This window comes from Eschrichtius robustus, chromosome 2 (assembly GCF_028021215.1).
Source record: "Eschrichtius robustus isolate mEscRob2 chromosome 2, mEscRob2.pri, whole genome shotgun sequence".
Lineage (NCBI taxonomy): Eukaryota > Metazoa > Chordata > Mammalia > Artiodactyla > Eschrichtiidae > Eschrichtius > Eschrichtius robustus.
In genome coordinates this window covers 82,680,920-82,703,129 of record NC_090825.1, presented here as the reverse complement: position 1 = coordinate 82,703,129, position 22,210 = coordinate 82,680,920, and the positions used below count along the sequence as shown (strand labels likewise).

Genomic DNA, 22,210 nt, shown 5'->3' with positions numbered 1-22,210 from the left:
TATAAAATAGCAGGGTGGGAACCTTAGGTGCTATCTTTTTTTTTTTTTTTTTTTTTTTAATGAATTGACATGTTTTTATTTATTTATTTTTATTTTTGGCTGTGTTGGGTCTTCGTTTCTGTGCGAGGGCTTTCTCTAGTTGCGGCAAGTGGGGGCCACTCTTCATCGCGGTGCGCGGGCCTCTCACCGTCGCGGCCTCTCCTGTTGCGGAGCACAGTCTCCAGACACGCAGGCTCAGCAGTTGTGGCTCACGGGCCTAGTCGCTCCGCGGCATGTGGGATCTTCCCAGACCAGGGCTCGAACCCGTGTTCCCTGCATTAGCAGGCAGATTCTCAACCACTGCGCCACCAGGGAAGCCCAGGTGCCATCTTAGTATTCTGCCTAACAGCAGACTACAAATAGACCTTTCCACTGTGTCCCATACTCTTTTGCTCTTTTCTCTATTTTCCATCTCCTTTTATCTGTTTGTTTAAATGTAGATATTTTCTGTTGACCTGTCTTCCACTTACTATTTCTGTATTCTGCCGTGTCTGCTTTGTTGTTAAACCCATTACTGAGGTTGTAAGTTTACTCATTGTGTTTTTCCGTTCTAACATTTATGTTTCTGTAGAATCCAAGTCCCTGGTGAAATTCCACATCATTTAAGATATTTTATCCATTTACCCTCTATTTTCTGGAAAATATTAATCATAACTATTTAAAGTTCTTGCTATTAAGTCTACTATCTGTAGTAGTCTACTTATATTTGTTCTTCTAACTTTAAGCCAGTTATTCTTGTCATTTTGCATACCTTGTAATAATATATGAAATCCTGAACATTATATATGAAAAATATATCTTAATATAATTATACAGTTGTCTATTTCTCTCTTTATTTTGACTTCATGTATTTTAGACCCTCTTATTGTGTGCATACACATTAATAATTGTCACAGCTTCTTGATGAATTGTTCCTTTTATCTTTACAAAATGTCCCTTTCTATCTCTGATAATACTCTTTGTCTTGAAGTCTGTTTTATATATTAAACAGTCACTGTAAGCTTTCTTGCTGTTTTCATGGTTTATCTTACTTCTATCGTTTTATTTTCCAACTGTTCGTGTCTTTATGTTTAAAGTGTCTCCTGTAGCCAAGGTATAATACGCTTTTGCTTTTTCCTCAATTCTGTTAATGTCTGTCTTTCAATTGGAGTTTTTAGACAACTGACATTTATTATAATTATTGATATGGTAGACTTAGATCTATCTTCTTTTATTATTTGAATTGAATATATTTTACTATTTCATTTTAATATATTTTACTATTTCATTTTAATATAATTTTTCCCATTTTGGTTGTATCTCTTTGGATATAACTCTACAGTTCTTCAGCCCTTCCAGAGCCTAATATCTTGTGATCCTACCATCTGTTCACTAAACTTTCTTCACGTTTTCACTTTCCCCCTTAGTCATCTTAGGTTCTATGGTCTGCAATTATTTGTTGTACTGGATATCTTTTTTCTGACCTCCAGATCCACTTTTCACCTTCTCTACCCTCCTCACTGTTCCAAGAGACCAAACTATAGGATGAGAGTTCTATTATCATATATAATCTATTCTCATATAGACTATGATAATAAGGAGTCTTGATAGAAAGTCAGAAAGATGGGGGGAAAAAGTGAAGTCGTTGTGTTTATTTTCTTGGTTCCCTCTCTGAGCCATGGACTGACTGCCTCCCTTGCCTGCAAGTCTTAATTTCTTTCAGGGAGGCCTTCTCCATATGACTTTCTCCTTCTGGTAACCATTCTTACCCTAGGACCCTTCAAATCTACTTTCAAAATACATGCTAGATCTGACTATCTTCATCATTTTCTCTGATACCCGGGCCCCAGTCACCAATGACTTGCATCTTACTTCAAGAGCTTTTTAACTGTTTTCTCTGCTTTTACCCTTGCTTTCACAGTTCAGTAGCCTCAATATATCAGCTAGAGTGATCTTGTAAAAAATGCCATTTATACATCTATCCCTCTAATGGTTTCACATTACTGAGAATGAAAACTGAAGTTCTTAAATTGCTCTTGCGATTACCTACCAGTTTCTATATAAATCATTCCCTCATTACTCTGATTTTATTTTCTCTTAGTTTCCCTCATGTTCACTCTGATTCAATCAAATTATTCTCCTTGCTTTTCTTTGAATTTGTCAAGCAAGCTCCAGTCCCAAGGCTTTTCAATTTCTGTTTTGTTTTTCCCACCTGGAATATACTTCTTTCAGGTAACCACATGGCTCACTCCCTTACCTTCTTCAAATCTCTGCTCAAATATCACTGTATCATGGTAGCATTACCTGATCATGCTAAATTCACCCCTATAATCCCTGTTTTTTTTCTTACTTTATTTTTTCCTCCATAGTGTTTGTCACCATGTGCTCCATTAAAGGTTCTTTTTTTAAAAAAATTGCCTATCTCATGCAAGTAAAAAATTTCCTACATGAGGGCAGGGATTTCTATTGTTTTGCTTACTGTGTTTTCACAATACCTAGAATGATGTTTGGCACATAGGCATTATAAAAAAAATATGGTAGAATGAATGATTTGCTATTTAGATATTTCTATTTTTGTTTAATATATCCAGTAACCACTTAGCAGCTTCCCTAAACAACGACATGGTTTTTGTACCATCATTTTCTGAATCACCCAGGTTCAAGCCATCTTTATTTCCTCTTATTCCTTCACTGGTAACTTAGTTTAATATTTCTACTGAATTTTTAAAATTATTATTATTATTTAATTTAGAATCTTTTCAATAGATTAACAAATTGCTAACTGGTCTCTGTATCTCCAACTCTGTTTAGTTCTTCTTAGAAAATATCACCTATTCATCTTCCTTGAGTTATCAATAATAATATAACAACCCCAAGTTTTCGTTCGTTCCCATTAGGGACTACATTATGACTTATGTTGGCTTTAGGCACTTTTGCCTTTTTAAACCCTTTCCTTCACTTAAAAAAAGAAAGAAAGAGAGAGAGAGAGAGAGAGAGAGATTGATTTAATGTACAACTGCATTGGCGTAAAGACAAATATGATCCAGGCTGGATGCATTATAATATATTCATTATTATGATATTTATTTTTTCTCTGATTTTAAAGGACACTAAAATTAAAAACTTTTTTTTTGGTTCTGAAAGTATTGTGGTTCCTAGGTACACTGTGCCTACTCTGCCTAATAGATAACAGCCCTGTCATCATCACATACAAAATAAAGTCTTGCCTTTGCAGCATAGTTCTAAAGCTGTCTATGATTGGGTAACTCCGTATTTCAAATCCCAGCTATAATTCCACTTTATTCATTACATTTTCCTTATTTGTCCTTAATCTATATCTCTCTCCAACAATTATTTGTACAATTAAATGTAAATATTTTTAGTGAAATTTCTTAAATTAACAGAATTTTTCCTAAGTAACTACAATTATATATACACATACACAATTCTTTGTTAGGTAAAATACCTTGATCTTATTTATCATTAGTGGTTCCTTTGTAAATTATGAATGGCAGATTTAATATAAGGATATTTACTAATAAAACTGCCTAGTCTCCCTGCAGTTATTGATTTAATTTTTATTTTACAATTATAAGAGTTTTTGTCTTATGACTATATTTCTAAAAGATTGTTTCCTGTCTTCATTTTCATAGACATATTACAATTGTTCTTGCATTAAAGAAGGATTAACAACCTCAGATAATCAAGGTGATTTTATTGACGCTAGACATGGGACATGTGATTCAAAGTGCTATAAATTACCTTTGTTCATTGCTTTTATCTTTTCTACAATTGTATTTTCTGCTTTTGCTGGTATACCAAGCATCCTGACCATCCTTCGGTGTGTATATGTTATTCATAATCATTATTCATTTAATACATATGAAAGACAAGTTTAGGAAGGTTTTAGAATATTGTAGTAAATGATTTATGCTTTTGTTTCAAGGTAGCAACTGCTAGAGGGGAAAATTGTTATATTTTCAAAATTCATGTATATGCTTAATTCTCTATTTTAACTAATTTATTTGCATAAAGTATGTATATAGATAACACATTTAGTTTAACTTAAAACTAAATTTATTTACTTAATTTAACACACCTGAAAAATTCATAAATATAGGGAAAAAATCTTAATTATAACACATGTGATTACAATGTTGATTCATTGGTTATAGATGTTTATTGACTATTTACTTCTATATTAGCCAGTTTGACTATGAGAAAACATCAGTGTCATCAACAAAGGAACAAAATAACTTCTAGAATTTTGGAATTTCAATACATAAGTTTATTACTATTCTAAATTAAACCAACATTTGTTATTCATTTGTTCTTCCTGAATATATGAAATATATTTAACATTTGTTTTTATCATAGTAGCAGAATAATTGGTCATTATTTTCAAATTATTTTTTTCAAAAGGCTAACATAAACCTTTAGGTCATCAGGAGCAATTTGTTGTCCCCTAGGAGAACAGACTAAAAAACATGAATAAATATATGCAAAAAAATCTGAGTTGGGCACATATGGTCTCTGACTTCAATGAACCTGCAGTTTAGATGGGAGACGAAACTTTAATATATCAATACAGTGAAGCAGGTTTTTACTTATTCACCTAGATCTGGCACTGAAACTACAAAAACTAATAAAATATGGACCTTGCCTTCAAGCTGCTTAGAGTTTACTAGGGGGAGAAAAACACATAAAAAGGAGTGCAGGGAGTACTTAGAAATGCCTTGATTAAAGCTTGTACAGATTGACCTGGGAACAAAGTGGAGAAAATGGTCATTTTTATCTAGGATGATTTGGAAATGCTTATAGACAGTGTGGCACTTCAACTTGAGTTGTGAAGATAAGTGATTTCTCATAATGCAAGCAAACTGGCGGCAAGTTCTTAACAGGAAAAATTAGTAGGAAAAGTAGAGGCAAAAATGTGTGAAATGTCTTGGCAAGGAGTTTGTTATGACAAGAGTAGCATGATTGTAAATTGGACAGGGAGATTTGAGCTTGGTAAGGGCCTGGTCATGGGAGGCTTTCTTTGCCATGTTAACATGAATGATGTTATCCTGTATGTACCTGGAAGCCATTGAAAAGAGTAAACCTCAGAAGTAAAAGTTATCAAATATGTGTTTTAGATAGATTAGTTTGAAGATAGTGTGGATGATGAAGCTGATAGGGGAAAACTGGAAACAAAGGAAGGTACTTAGGAGACCAGTTTAGAATTTATCTCTATTTAGAGATAGAGAGAATAGAACATAATAGAGAAATATTTAGTTTGGATCAAAGGGCAAGGTTATTAATTTGATGTTCCTGGTATACAATGTGGAAAAATCTAGAATTATGTCCAGTTGTCCAGTCTGGGGAACTAAATGAATGATAATGCATTAACTGAGATAAGAAATTCAAGGAGAAGAGAGAGCTCAGATTGAACATAATCAGTACAATGTTGAGCATGCCTTATTTAAAGCTCGTGTGAAACTTCTGAGCAAATATTCTCAGCAGTGAGATGAGAAAGATGATAGTAATATTCTAGAAGTCTAGTTCTGAATCTTCTCATGTCTCCTGGTAACTGTAGAGAGCAATAAGTAGAATAAAATATAACATGCATGCACACACACATAAACACACATGCACACATATATTGTTGTTTCAGTATAATTATGAGATCAACAAAAAATGACAGAGTTGTAATTGCATATAAATATTGCCAAAATTGAAGTAGAACAAGGAACCAGCTTGTAGATTCATAAAGAGGTTACAAAGAATAACAGGGAATGCGGAGAGGGTCTCAGGATTGACAGATCTCAGATATCTCCAGCATATATTTCTGCTCAGGAAGAGAGGGTTGTACCTTAAGATGGAAGTTCTGGGAGTAGGACCGAGGTAGATAAGTCAAAGCAGAGTATTTTTGGAAAGAATGGGAAAAAAGTTTTGCAGAATGCCTAGGGGGTCCAGACATAGCAGATCTAAAAAAGTGCCAGCAAAATACCGTCTACAAATGAATACATAACTTTGGAAAACAATAAACTTAGTATAAAATAGTTGTTTATTACTGGTATGAGGAAATGCAATTCATTCTTATTGCTTTGACCTTGTATTCTGCGACTGTGTTCATATTAATATCTAATAGTTAGTTGGTAGATTACTTCAGATTTTCTATGTAATAATGAACAAAATTCACCACAGCAAAGCTGCAAAGAAATAAAGGCTTTATTTGGCGTTTGAGAATTCCAATTCAGGAGACACTGATCTGAGCAAGAGTTGAAAATGCGTTCCAAGGAGGAGATAAAAAACAGGGGTTTATAAAGGCAAAAAAACCAACAAGATTGCAAAAGTTGTTTCAAAAGAATTATGATTGGTACTGGCAAGCCAAAGCTATTTTTATCTTTACATGATTGGTTGCTAAAGGCTACCACTAGAGGGAGGGAAAAGTTTGTTACTGTGACAGGTTGCAGGTTTTCTTGTAGAGTTCTTGGAATATTTGTGGTTTGGCCCAATTCAGAAGTTCATAGTTCCAGCTGGTGAGGATGTGCATAAGCCCTGCTTCCTTAATGGCCTTCCAGCTCCATTTTAAATAGCTCTCTTAGCAATACTGACTACATTCTGAAGTTCCTTTTTCCACAGTACATAATCACAATCTGCAAATAATGATTTTTATTTCTTCTTCTCTAACGCTTATACATTTTTTTTCTCTTGCACTGATTAAGATATCCTGTACAGTGTTGAATAGAAGTAGTGATGGTATACTTGTTTTTTATGCCCATCAAGATGAAGGTTTTTGGTATTTTATTGTTAGATATAAAATTTGCTGTAAATTTACCCTTAAGTGTGGTAGTGGTACCATCTATCAAAATAAGCCAGTTTGTTTCTATTTCTAGTTCACTAAAACTTTTTTTTAATTAATAAATTTTAAAATTTATCAAATGCATTTGATGCATCTATTGAAATGATTGCAATATGATACCTCTACTTTATTCTAGGAATAAATTGGATTTAGTCAGTTGCTTGATTCAATTTGCTGATACTTTGTTTAGAATTTTTGCATCTATATTCATGAATAAGGTTGCCTTATAATTTTCCCTTCTTATTAATGTGCTTGTTAGGCTTTGGCATCAATGTTACTCTGGTTTCATAAAATAAGTTGAGAAATATTTCCTCTTCTCTTAATATCTGGACTAATTTATGGAGGTATGGTATTATTTTTAAATTAAATCTTTGGAAGAACTCACTTGTCATGTACCTGGGCCTAGAATTTCTTTGTGAGAATGTTTTAAATTAAAAATTGAATGTCTGTGTGTGTGTGTGTGTGTGTGTGTGTGTGTGTGTGTGACTAACAAATCTTTCTGCTTTTATTTTTATAATTTCTATCATTTTACTTCTATGTTTTTAGTATTTTTATTTTATTCACCTATATCTTCCGTCTATTGGTATATATGCCTTTTCTATCCAAGTATAAATTTAGCTGCATCCCAGAAGTCTTGATATATATTTTTACTCATACTTTCAATTCAAATATGCCTTTCAATGTATTTTTCATTTAAACCATGTGTTATTTAGAAGTGTACAGTTGGTGCAGGGTTGGTTCCTCCTGATGGCTATGAAGGCAGGGTCTGTTCCAGATATCCTTGGCTTGTAGATGGCTATCTTTTCCTGAGTCTTCACATTGTCTTCACTCTGTGAATGTCTGTGTCCATATTTTCTCTTCTTATAATGACACCAGTTATATTGGATTAGGGCCTACCCAACTGACCTCATTTTAACTTAATTACCTCTGTAAAACCCTGTATCCAATATGATGGTATTCCAGAGTACTGGGAGTTAGGATTTTGGCATATAAATTTTGGAGGGAACAGAAATCAGTCCATAACAGTAACAAACCATCCCAAATTTAATCACTTAACAACAACAATTTATCCTTATCTTACATGGTTCTGTGAGTTGACTGGGCTCAACAGGGTAGTTCTTGCTTAAGGTTTCTCTTGAGCTTGTGGTCAGATGGCACATAACATTTGAGTTACCTGATAGCATGACTGGGTTAGATTTCCTAGATGGCTGACAATTTAGGCTAAATTTTGCTAGGAGCCTAGGTGGGGCTGTTGATTGGTCATAGAGGCTTCTTTATGTAACTTAAACGTCTGCTAACAAAATGCAAGAATTCCAAAAGGGAACATCCCAAGTTTTAGTGTTCTAAGAGACCCAGGCATAAGGTACAAGGCATAAACTGCAAGGCTTCATTAGACCTAGGCTGAAAGTCCAAGAATGTCACTCTTCTGCATTCTATTTGTCAAAAAAGTCATGTTTCAAAAAGAGGGTGATTAGATTCCATCTCTTGATGTCAGGAGCAACAAGCATGTATTGGGGGAAAAGAGGAATCAATGATAGCCATGTTGAGTGATTATCTACCACAGTATCTTTCATTGGTTTTGGAAAATACTTAACTATTCTTTCTTCAGATATTGCTTCTGCTCCATTCCTTATCTACTCACCTTTTGGATATCAGTTACACATATTGTAAACCTTTCACTATATCCATGTATCTTTTATTCTTTTTTACTTTCTGTTTTCATTTGCTTTTATGCTCTGTGCTTCAGACTAAAGTTTTTTCACTGATCTCTACTCTAATGTATTAATAACATTTCCACCTGCTTTTCCAGTTACCTCTACTCTAGTTTACTAATTCTACCATCCCCTGTGTCTAATTAGTTGTTAAATTCACCTATGAGTTCATTATAATTAGTGTACTTTTCTGTTATAGAATTTTATTTCTTTTTAATAGATTCTAGTTCTCTGATAATATTCTCTATCTTGTCATCTGTTTTCTTGGACATATTAATCCTCTAAATTTAAAATGTCTGTCAGATATCTAGTATCTGAATATTCTGTAGTACTATTTAAATTTCATTTTTTTTCTCTTGACTCTGTCTCTTATAACTCCTATAATTACTTTTAATCATGTGAGATTTTGTGTACTAAAAATAATAGAGACTCTGAACATTAATAACTCCAAAAATATTTTACAATAGCTTTATTAAGGAAGGTAGAATATGAACAGTACCCTGTAAACCAAGCAGGAATTTAGCTGATTTAAGGATAGGTTTAAGTTTTTAAAAGACCTTATCAATTTTCAGATTGTCCTTTATCCTAGAGTATAGTCTTTCAAGAGGTCCTGATTGAAAGGTATGTTAAACATAGGATCCTTCACTTTTGGTGACATTTGAACTCCAGTATTTGTCTACCCAGTCACAGTAAAACTTCCTAGAGCAATATTACCAGTTCTTTTTACATTGTATTAGAAATAATAGGACTTCCCTGGTGGCAGAGTGGTTAAGAATCCGCCTGCCAATGCAGGGGACACGGGTTTGAGCCCTGGTCTGGGAAGATCCCACATGCCACAGAGCAACTAAGCCAGTGAGCCACAACTACTGAGGCCCTGTGCCACAACTACTGAAGCCCATGCTCCTAGAGCCTGTGTTCCGCAACAAGAGAAGCCACCACATTGAAGAGTAGCCCCTGCTCTCTGCAACTAGAGAAAGCCCACACGCAGCAATGAAGACCCAATGCAGCCAAAAATAAATTTATAAAAAAAGAAAAAAAGAAATAATAGCCAGTACATTTAGCTAACTATTTGGTAAGGTAACAGCATATAAAAAATAGCAGATATATTGAGCTATACACACACACACTCACACACAAACAAATTCAGTTAAAAAAATTTAACGTATATTAACTGAAAAATAAAAACAAAGTAAGGTCTGTAGTCTGGTTAACAGCAGTAAGCCAATGTCAGTTTCCTGGTTTTAATATTATATTACAGTTATATAAGATTCCACCATTTAGGGATGCTGGGTGAGGGTACACATGATGCTTTGTACTATTTTTACAACTACCTGTGAGTTACAAAATAAATAATAATTTCAAAATAAAAATACTTTCAAAATAAAATGAAACACACTTGAATGTCACAAAAACTGACTTGAACAATTTGAAAGGATATATCTCATATTATTGAATAGGAAGACCTAACACCACCAATATATCAGTTCTCCTTAAGTTAATTCATAATTTTAATGTGATAATGAAAATACTAATGGAATTATTGAACTATAAAACCTGATTCTAAGGTTTTTATGGAAAAATAAGCAAGAGTAGCTTGGGAATCTGAAACAAAGAAACACAATAACAGAGGCTTAGCCTCATAAGCTAAAATGCACCATAAAGTCTCAACACTGAAGAAATATAATATAGATTTATGAATAGACTGACATTAAGTCTAGAAACAGATCTCAACTCATATAGGAATTTAATGTAATGAAAGTAAAATTCTAAATAAGTGCATCAATAATGGACTTTTAAGAAAGTGGTTTGGGTACAATGGGGATAGACTTTGGGGAAAAAATTATATCCAGAGCCCATATGATACACCAGGAAAAACTCAAATGGGACAAAGATTTAAATGTAAAAAAAATTAAATAATACAAGTGGTAAAAAAAATCAGCTAATTTCATTATTATTTTTAAAAGGGGAAGGTATTTGTAACTGTGACTAAAAATCTAGAAGTCATAAGGGAAAGACTGATAAATTTTACTCCATAAAATTAAAAATAATAAGCAAAGTCAAAAGCGAAGCAACAATGAATTTATGCAACTCATATTCTATAAAATATTATAGAATATAATAAGTATATTCCTCTAATAAGTAAAGCTCTCCTAAGATTAACATCCCAATAGAAAAGTGGAAAAGCATCAAAGAAAACAAAATACAAATACAAATATGAAAGGATGTTCAGCCATATCTATAGTAAAGGTCATAGAATTTAAAATTTTTATGTGATAGTATTTCTTATGTACCTAGTTGACAGGAATAAAACATTGATAATAGATCTGTTTATGTGGCTGTATAGAAAAAAGTACTTTCATATATTGCTTGAAAGAGCACAAAATGGTGCAACTCTGATGAAAAGGGTATCTTTAATACTTAAAAAAATTGCAGATGTTTACCGTTTATGCCAGCACTTGTACTTCTTGAAATCCTTTTTGCAGATATCCTGCAAAAAAATATATTTACATCCATAAGGCTATCTATATTACATACAACCACATATTGTGTATTTAATATATACATGAAACAACAAACACTGGGAAAAAACTAAGTGTGAAAGAGCAACAGACAGGTTGAGTAGATGATTTCATTTTTGCACAATGTAATATAATGAAAGTGAAAACAAATAGGGAGGAGCTCTATGTTCATATAGGAGGGGATCTTAAGAATATATTGTAACATGAAAAAATCCGGTACAGAACAGTCAATATACTGGGTTCACCAAAAAGTTCATTCAGGTTTTTCCATGAGATGTTACAGAAAACCTGAACAAACTTTTTGGCCGACCCAATAGTTTGCTACTTCCTCTGAAGAAAGAAGAGAGTATAGCGGTATGCATTTATAATCATTTGTATTTTCATAAAGAAACACTGTGAAGGTATAAACAAGAAAGTGATGAAAATGATAACCTAAAGGGGTGGGATAGAAATGAGAGTAGATGAGAGCAGGGGTATAAGCAAGCATGTCTCTCCAGCATGTGCTCTTTGTATAGCTTTCCAAAATATAATCATACTTCAAATTCAACAGTTTAATTTTTTAAAAAGTACAATAAAAGTCAAAGCCAAATACATAAATTGTGAAATCATTATCAAGTGATAATGTAATGGAAGTGGTGTAGGATGGAATAGCATTGCAGGCCAGTGCTCCTACAGAGGATAACTAGAAAAGCTGGGTTAAATTAAAAATCATATATTTAAAGGCACAAAGTGGCAGAGGACTAGAGGGATTAAAATTCCAGAGAGAGCAGAAGCTTTTAGAGATGAAATGGGGATCTAAAGCTGTCCCTGACATTCTTGTCAATTCTTGATGAGGGCTAGGTGCTGACAACATGGACTAGGTCTAGGTAGTGTCACACTAGGGGGCAAGCAAACTGGCATAGTTTCTGGTGACCAAATGGGGCCAAGAATGACACCATTCTTTTTCCTCTGGAGAATTCTGATGAAATCTGAAGCTGTGTGAGGCTTAAGTCTAAACAGAAAAGTATCAATATCATGATTTGTCAGTTCTCGCTCCATCAAGGTGATCATTAAGAAAAATTAGTTCTTCATTTCTTTCCCTTCCATCCCTCATTATTTAATTAATTAATAATAATTATTATTATTTTTTATTTCTTGTGGCACATGGGCTCTAGCGTGCAGGCTCAGTAGTTGTGGCGCACAGGCCCAGCCGCTCTGCAGCATGTGGGATCCTCCCGGACCAGGGATCAAACAGTGTCCCCTGCATTGGCAGGCAGATTCTTAACCACTGCGCCACCAGGGAAGCCCCCATCCATCATTATTTTAATATGTGTATGTATTCTCACCTGTGATAGTTACCATGGATTTAAACAAGACGGTGGATGAGCACTTTAAGAGAAAAAGGTGAAATAAAAGAGGAACAGAAGTGACCAGATTCCTGCTTCTCTGATGGACTTTGGAAGGTGGCAAGATAGAAAAAAAAAAAAAAGTAGTTTCACTAATAAGTTTTCAACTGTAATATTAAAACATACTGCAAAGAAAATGTAGAAGGATGCCAAGAGAGAATTATGGGACAATCTAAATCTAAATCCCCTCTCTGAGGATTCAGAGAGGGTGTCCTTAAAGAAATCGCATTTAAGCTAAGCTCTAAAAGATGGGGGATGAGAATTTCACACAGTGGGAACAATGTATGCAAAGACTCTGACTCTGAGTGCAAGAAATAGCTATATAAGAGTGTTGTATGATAGAATGTCGTAAACAAAGAGGGTGGTAAAGGCAAAAGGTGTGAGGTGGCATGCAATGAGACTGATGAGCCATTGAAGGTTCCTAGTGGGTTAGTGAAATAATCAGAATTTTACCTTAAAAAAATCACTGTGGCTGTATGTGGAGAGTGGACTGCAGGGATAAAAATGGTTGTTGGCAGATAAGTTAGGAAATTGTTTTATTTTCTTCAGGCAAAAAATACACGCTTGGAATAGGCCAGTGGAATTAGAGATGAAGAAAATCAGAGAGAGATATAAAAAAAGTTATTTATAAAAATCACAGTATTTTATTATTGATTGTCTGTGGTGAATGAGGAAAAGAATACTCTTTCAAGCATGCCTCTTTCCAGGTTTGGGGCTTGAAAACTGCATGGGTGATGATTCCATTTCTTGTGACAGGGAGCACCAGGGGAAGAGCAACTTTTGTGTGTGATAGGAACTTAAGTCTAGAGCTCAAGAAAGATATGGACTGAAAATATATATTTAGAAGTCATGAGAGATATTGGAAGCTGTCTTTTACATCTTGGAAGAGTACTAACCAATATTTTGTTTATTCCGTGAAATTCTTAAACCATACCATCATAGCCTTACTCCTTAGACAAAATAACCAAAAAAATTCACTTTATTCTTAAAACATAGTAATGTTCTTCACTAAAAAATTGTGTTTTATGAATATTATTTCTTGTTTTGCTGTTCATTTAACTGATTTTGGAAAATTATGAGAATCATTCATCTTTTCATCTTCTTTTGTATATCAGAAAGAAGGTTATAATCAAACTGAAGATACATAAATATTTGTTAATAATTATGAGTTATTGTTAGCTCTTTATATACTTCAGAGAACACCATTATCATACTGCATATAAAAAAACTGCTTATGCTAAATGAAGCAGAATACTCAATTTTAGTTAGGCATATGACCCACATTTCTATTTTATACCAAAAACTTTATCCTAAAGTGTGGTTCTAAAATGTGACACTTTACTTCCTTTATATGTCTTTAATGAATCTGCTCATAATAAAAGTTAAATTATTTTTCGTTTAAAAACATCATTATCTTTTAAGAATTGGTAAATATGTTTTCATTTCCTAGTAGTAAATATTTGAGGAAAGAACATATATTTTTACCAGGTTGATACAGGTGGAATTATCTCACTTTTTACAAAATAGTCATAAAATACTGAACATATGCTACATTTTAATAAATTGAGTCATTTTGGATGACAATATTGGTCATACTTGTTTATTATTCAAGTTCCGGAACAAGGAAATAAAGGGTAAGCATAGGATTTATTTAAAATATCCATTTAAAATGTAGCTTTTATTTCTTTACTTTCTAAAATGTTCAAGGGTTGATTATTTTTTGTTGTATTTTAGTTTATTTTGCAAAATACTAATATGTGATGTTTATACATTATTTTTCTTTTTAAAACAAATACTTGACCAATACAAAATACAGAGATCTTCATTCTTTATATTTGAGAAAGTCATTTCTTATTTATTTTAACTTTTGAATAGTGAGGGTAAAAGTCAGAGGCACCCTCAAATTAGAACAATTCAAGTAAGGTTGAGTAAAGTGGCTATTTAAAATGCGGGCAGGGTATAAGGAATCCCAAAGTATAGTGCAATACTTCAGGTCTGTTACCACCCAACACCCAAAGGGAAACAAGGGTAGGAAGAAGAGAGACCTGTAGAGGGTACTGCTTTGCCTAGTGACCCAGTCAACTTGGGTAACTGCAGAGAGGGAGTCTGGGAATGAAGACCTTAACTTCACTTTCCTTTCTCACTCTGGAGCACCCTATTGGCATAACCCAATCAGTAGCCAGAGGCAAGAGAGCCTATTGATGTAGTCCATTTAGGTCAGCCTCCCAAGGCAGAGAGCAAGGTAGAGAAAGGTAGAGAGTAAGTTTCACAGGGACAAAAGGAAGAAATCTGAAACAATGGATGTGCACCACAGAATGAAGAGTGAGAAGTATGAAAGGTAGTGCTAACTTTTTTTCAGCCAAGGCTGGGGCAGAGAGTTTGGGCCATAAATGCTTCCTCCTAGTGAAGCACAAGTAGCTTTGGAATTGGTTGGCAGGGGGCAGAATATGGAAAAATGGGAAGAGTTGCAGTTAATTCACCCAGATTGCACTCTGTCAACTGGCCAAAGATCCTGAGGCTAATGGATGCACAGGGGAAAAAATTACCCCTGAACCTAGCAGACATTCTCTACAGCTAATAATAATGATGTTTTCATGATATCATTGCTATTTGCTTGCAGGATTGTATCTGACAAACAACGTTCTCTGGCCATGGGTGTGACCTTTGTGATTTTGAGAATATTTGGTATGGACTTTTGGCAATCTATTATTACATTGAATTGAATTGTTTCTTTTTTGATTTATACATGTGTGAACATGTATATTTAGAATTTCAAATGAATAATTATGATAAACTGACACAAAACAAGTGAATGGAGGAGCTGCTTTACAGAATTTAGGAGACAATACTTAGTGTAAAAAGATAATACTTAATGTAAAACCTATCCTGTCATATATAATATGCATTAATATTATATTCAGTTAGAAGAGAATCTTTTTGATCAGAAGTATATTCTTCAAGCTTATACAAGTGGTTTGGTAAGCTGAAACAAAGCACATGTAAGCACAGAAACTATATTTTACCTTGCTTGCATGTTTGAGACGTTAACCTAGACTAGTGCTTTAAAAATTTCTCATTACCAAAGACACTGAATCTGATGTTTTAAAAGATTTATATCCAAAGAACAAATTGGTTTTGCTGAGGGTGATGCACTGTGTACTTCAGGCTTTCTTAAAATGCAAAAAATAGCTTTCAAATCCACATTATGACTATATTAGGAGCTCTGATTCAAGAAGTTGATTAAAATTTTTGGTGGGGTAAGGAAACAAGATTAGACTGGATTGAAGACTGAAAGCCATATGATAAATGGAGTCAAGAATGTAGAAAAATTTAAGTGTGGCTCTAATGGGGATCAGAGAAATTGTTCTATAGCTAGATCAATATGCAGGATTTAAATTAGCTTTTTTAATTGAGAAAAATTAGAGCATATTTTTATGGTCAAAAGTGATCCAGTGGATAAGGATGCATTCTTAATGGAGGAAGGAGCATAAGAAATAGCAAGTGCACATTTTCCTACCTCAGAAAGGAAGCCAGTGAGGCTGATGCATTTTTGAATGGGAGAGGGTGGAATAAGGTGATGATATTTTAGATACAACTGTCTCTAGATCTTTCAGGGTTTTGCCATCAGAGAATTTAAGCAGAGGGTAGATATTATCTGATTTACATTTAAAAGATAACTCTGCTGCTGGAGGGAGAAATATTTATCAAAGATAAATGTGGAGGAAAAGAAAAAGGAGGCTTTTGCTGAAGTCTAAGTCAGAGTTATATTAAATTGGATTCTGGGGGTTGTAATGAAAAAGAGAAATCAACTTATCCAAGGTGTATTTGGAGTTGGTGTTACAGAGGTTTATCATGGATTAGAAAAAATATGGTGGGAAATAGAAAAAAATGAGTAGTAGGCCTAGGTTTTTCACTTTGAACAATTATAAACAGAGTACCAGCACTCACTGAGATTGGGAAATCTGGTGATGGGCAGTGGTCTTTGACAGGAATCAAAAAGTCATGAGGCATGAGCACTCCGATAATTTCTTAAGGAAGATGGTCAATCATTAGATATGTTAGTTCTGAAAACCCAGTTCTAATGTCTTTGGAGTGACATTTATTTATTTATTTATTTATTTATTTATTTATTTATTTATTATTTATTTATTTTATTTTATTTTATTTTATTTTTAAGACTGCATTCACTTTTACCTGAAAGCAATACTGTTGCTGAGGAAATGTCTCTGTGAGTATATAGAGATTTCCCTCAGGCAGCACACAACTATTCCTCTGCATATGAGGTCTTCTGAAGCTAGGGCTGCTACAAACATGCCAAAGCGTTTACATTTTCAGTTATTTTCTCAATATCTTGATACATAACAGGCATACATTGCATTTCAAAACTAAATTTTCAGTCATTGAAAATTTCACAATTTGAAATCTTAGGAGGTATACTGAGTTCACAAAATCAATATTTAGTATCTGTTTTAAATACTTTCTCCTGTTTTTCATTTAGAAATTAACAAAAATGTTGAGATGTCAACTAAATAACAACATGCATATCATTCTAAGAAGATGAAAATCTGCTAGCTTTTTTTATATCTACAGGGATAAGGATTTTCGAAAACACTCAATTACGTTTTCAGTTTTTAACAATCTTACTGATAAGCAACTTCTTAGATAACCTTAAATGATATGTTTACAGTGATGATGACTAAATATATAAGTTTACGTTTAGGATAAAAATCATTCTGATCCCAACCTACAGTGTTTTCATGGTAAATTTACAGTCATTGCGTTTTTCATAGGGACTATACCTGGACCAGTAATTTTTAAAACAGTAGGAGAAACTTCTTGCATCCTTCGGGATACTGAGCGCTGTGGAAGCATTGGAAGTTGTTGGATCTATAACAAGACAAAAATGGCCTACCTATTGGCAGGAGTATGTAAGTGATATCTATTGAAGAATGTCAAGAAGTAAAATTGTTTTTATTTATTTATTAAAAAAATTTTTTAACATCTTTATTGGAGTATAATTGCTTTACAATGGTGTGTTAGTTTCTGCTTTATAACAAAGTGAATCAGCTATACATACACATATATCCCCATATCTCTTCCCTCTTGCGTCTCCCTCCCTCCCACCCTCCCTATCCCACCCCTGTAGGTGGTCACAAAGCACCGAGCTGATCTCCCTGTGCTATGCGGCTGCTTCCCACTAGCTATTGATTTTACATTTGGTAGTGTATATATGTCCATGCCACTCTCTCACTTTGTCCCAGCTTACCCTTCCCCCTCCCCCTGTCCTCAAGTCCATTCTCTGGTAGGTCTGTGTCTTTATTCCCGTCTTGCCCCTAGGTTCTTCATGACCTTTTTTTTTTTTTTTTTTTTTTTGATTCCATATACACGTGTTAGCAGACGGTATTTGTTTTTCTCTTTCTGACTTACTTCACTCTGTATGACAGACTCTAGGTAAAATTGTTTTTAAAACCTTACGGTTTAGAGTAAGTTATAGTCATAATAAACTAAGAACAAATGGATACTTTGATTATTAAATAAGCATATATTATTATATACAAAATATTTTAGAAACTAAATTACTATAGAACTGATGTAAATATTTGAGACATTGCATTAACTACACAATTGTTTTATGTTATTTCTGAATAAAGGGTGATGATTAGCAGAATTTCAATTTGGGAAACAATTTTGCCTGTATACATACACAACTAAGTTGCTTGACCTTATGGCCCTTTCCATTTCTGCAGTAGAAGAGATTGGATAATTTAAAAAAGAAATATTACACCACTGAAAAGTATCAAAATACTCTTACCCCACTTAAATGTAAATTTCACATCGTCTCTTTTGCTCAGTGATAAAACAGGGCCGACATATAGCAAACATTCAGTATTGTTGAATAAATAAGAGATATAGAAAATGGGGATGCTATAGTGATATGGTCAAAGTGTTGGGGAAAGTCTAGATATGCTTGTATTACTTTGGGAAATTCACTAGATCTTCTTGTGAAATGAAGATGTTGGACTACATAATTTCTGAAGCCTTAATCAGCATTAACATTCAGTGGTTTTATTGTATAGATACTTTTGGTGTGCTAAATATTTAAAAGTGTTTATATGTTTTGTGATTTTACTGAGTGGGTTCAGTAATTCAAAGAACCACATAATGATAGACTCTAATAAATATTAAACAGTAACAAATATCTGTTTGATAAACAGTATTCAGCAATGCCTTCTAAATCAGAAGTCAATTGTCCAGTGAGCTTATTAGTCAATACTGAACACTAAATAAACTTTAAAAAAATTTAAAAAGTCAAAAATGGCATTTAAGAAGTCAAAATTAATTTCTCAGAGATAATTCAACAAAACTAGGCATTATTCTTAAGAAAGTCTGCTGAACCTTTTAGTTTTCATTTTAGATATGACTGTAATATGCTTAGCTATTTTCAAACACGGCATATAATTGAGAAAATTGATGAACTATTAGAAATCCTACTAGGGAGCTACTAAAAGGGATAATGATAATACAGAACATAGGGAATTACAGTCAGAAAGGGCAAATACAGGAAACTGAAATAGGAATATGCATTTGCAGCAATTTAGTGTAAACCAGTATTTAAATTTTGTTCCATGAGTCATTTGAATCAGAATCACTTGGAGTGCTTGCTAAAATATAAGTTCTGAGGTCTTTATTTAGAATACCAAGAATTAGTGGTAGGAAATGTATATTTTTAATAAAGCACCTCAGGTGATTTTTATCACAGTAAACTTTGAAGATAGCTATGTGAGAGATCCTGGAGCTGCACTGTCCAATATGGTAGACATTACCCGCACATAGCTATTTAAATTTAATTTAATTTAATGCAATTAAACATTCAGTTCTTCAGTATCAACAGCCAAATTTCACTTGCTTAATGGTCACATTTGACTATTCTATGGGACAGTGCAGATGTAGAACACTGCCATTGTCACAGAAAATTCTATGCATACCACTACTCTAGAGCAAGGCTTATTCAAGAGGGATGCATGAGCCCTAGGAGCCCACATTAAACTTTAGTATATTTTTGGAATCCTAAAATTCTGTTTGTACAATTGTATGTCTTCTATAAAGGAAGGCTGTAGCATTCATCAGATTCTCAAAAGTTTTATCAACTCAAAAAAGTTAATAAAAAATTTATTTTATCAGTCTATCAATCACCTGTGGAACCAGCACTCAAAAGAAGCTATAGAAATTTCTCCTATGCCCCTGGCTAGTCAATTTCCCTCCCCCACAGATAAACCCCTTTCATATTTCTATTAAAATATATTGGTTTTGCCTGTTCTAGAAATTATGCAAATGGAATACAATACGTGCTGGTGGGGTTTTTCACCTGTCTTGCTTAATGTTATGCTTTTGGGAGATTCATCCATGCTATTCTATAGCAGTAGTTTGTGCTTTTTAAAAATTTCTGAGTATTGTTTCACTTTATGAATATGCTATAGCTTATTCATGCTCTTATTAATGGACATTTGGGTTGTTTGCAGTGTTCAGCTGTTATAAATAAATGCTTGAAGTATTGTATCATTACAAATAACTCATTAATGTTTCCTATTTTATCTTTGAAACCACTATAATTGATAGTGTCAGATAATTGATATTGTTGCTGTAAAATATTTTTTACTTTAATGACCAGGGTTATTTGCATCCAAAGTTCAAGTACTTTTATATAATTCCTGTAATGTATTAACTTTCCGAAACTTGAAAAATGAAAATGAATTTAAAAACTTACATAGTCAATTAATTTTTCTAAAATATTTCTGTTGGCATTTGGAAAATGATGAATATTTCAAGCAGTAAAGCTGCATGAAGTGGTTTAAAAAAGTTCCAGTTTCTGCTGATAATTAAGTTTTGAAAGTAGAAATATATTTTTATGTTTTAGAATTAATACATTCTGTGAAATAGTAACACACTTTGCATTTGTCTTGGGCTATTTGTTTAAGAAGTCTAAAAGGTTTTATAAGCATATTTTTAAAATTTCCTTTAAGTAACTTGACATAAGTTTATGTCATTAATTGCATTCTACAATTGGAAAATTGGTACCTTTATAGATGAAATATACTTACCTTTTCTTTGGTAAATGGCTCTTTCCACAAACATTTTTGCTCTAAATAAATTGACACATCTGATGGCTGTATTTTTTTCGAATTCAGGTTTTATTTGCAAAGTAGTTACTATCTTCTTCACTGCTATTGCATTTGGCCTATATAAATATTTACCACAGGAAAACAGTGACGTCCTGCCTACAGTTGTGAAGAATCTAAAAGTCAAAAAAAAGGAAAGAACTGGATCATCATTATGTAAGAATTACACATTGTCAATCTATCAATGGTATATTATTAAATATTAATAAAATTTAAAATGATTTAATATAACTACATGTTTAATAAGTGAATGTGATTCATGTGATCTTATAAGCTTTATTATATTTTGAGTATAAATATAATAATATAGTCTCTGTGTTTTGCACTTTTAAAAGATATTATAAGATACATATTTAATACTTTCAATAGAAAGGTAATACTTTGAAAGAAAAGCATGAAGTGGAAATGGGAAAATACACATAAGTTAATTCTGACTGCAATGATATCTTATATATTAGTTATTGGTCTTTGGTTATGTATGCTTACTTAGGTTTCATATAGTTTATTCTTATTAATTTTCATTTGGGCTGTGGATATTTATTTCACAATAATTTTTCAAAGTAATATTAGATGTGCCAGTCCAGTTCGTATAATAAAAATTTATATGAAGGTCATATTTATTCTCCAAAAGGAGACATTTTAAAATTAACATTTATCTCTGTTAATGGAGAGGTTTCCTCAGAAAATTTCTCTGGTCAGTTGGCCAGTTTGCAATATATATTTTCATGCTTCTTTAATTTTAGTAGACATAAAATTCAATTTGATCATATACCTCTCTATTTTTACCTTGACTTGAATTTTATTGATAAAGACTACTGGTACCTAAGTTGATATCCATTTTTGTGTTTTTATATTTAATTTTATGATTAATCGTAATTATTTCACTTAAAGAAATGTTCAAATTCGGATGCAGAAAATGTGTCAACCATTTGTGGAATTCTTCTTAAGCTTAAGTGTGTTTCTATAGAAAAATTTTGATATAATTATTTCATACATGATTCTACATCTATCCAAATTATATAGCAATTTTCCAAATATTGAAATAAAAATCAAATTGTTCTGAAACAAAAACTTCTCTGCAGTGTTTCTTTTGTTCTCTTGGGAGAATGAATAACTGACAAAATTTCTTCTTTGTTATTTACATTAGTCAATGACCCTATGTGTAAGGGCAGACATTGCCCTATTGGTCTTGGCTGGCAGAAGGAAGTGTGAAGCAGGGAGTATTCATATCTTACTATACGTTTTTCTTACCTAACTTTAACATGCATTTATGAAAATCTATAAACCAGTCTTTATGTGAAACTCTACTTGACAGTTTGACTCTTCTCTGTTTGAACCAGCAGGATGGCAGAATATCTGAGGATCAGAGTGTGAAAACAGAATCTTTAAAGATTCTACAAGATCTGTTGCTGTGCCCTACTTTCAGAAAAGGGACATCACATGTGATGTTTACCGAAGTAGTAGAAATGTATCTGTGGTGATTTGTATTTTCATAATAAAGTACATTCTTATAAAGCATTTCTCATATGTTTTTAATGTATGTAGGATTTTAAAC

At 33.0% G+C, this 22,210-nt stretch overlaps 1 protein-coding gene across 1 annotated transcript in view; it reads left to right on the top strand.

Annotated features, from left to right (window-relative positions):
- The window catches only part of SLCO6A1 (solute carrier organic anion transporter family member 6A1), a 101,669-nt gene extending 79,802 nt beyond the window's left edge, over window positions 1–21,867 (top strand). The window contains exons 10-14 of the mRNA XM_068534855.1: window positions 3,672–3,859; window positions 15,099–15,163; window positions 17,269–17,406; window positions 20,665–20,811; window positions 21,803–21,867. Of these exons, the coding sequence (XP_068390956.1) occupies window positions 3,672–3,859; window positions 15,099–15,163; window positions 17,269–17,406; window positions 20,665–20,811; window positions 21,803–21,867 (603 nt within the window). The remainder of the gene's footprint in view (window positions 1–3,671; window positions 3,860–15,098; window positions 15,164–17,268; window positions 17,407–20,664; window positions 20,812–21,802) is intronic.
- The last annotated feature ends 343 nt before the right edge of the window (window positions 21,868–22,210 follow it).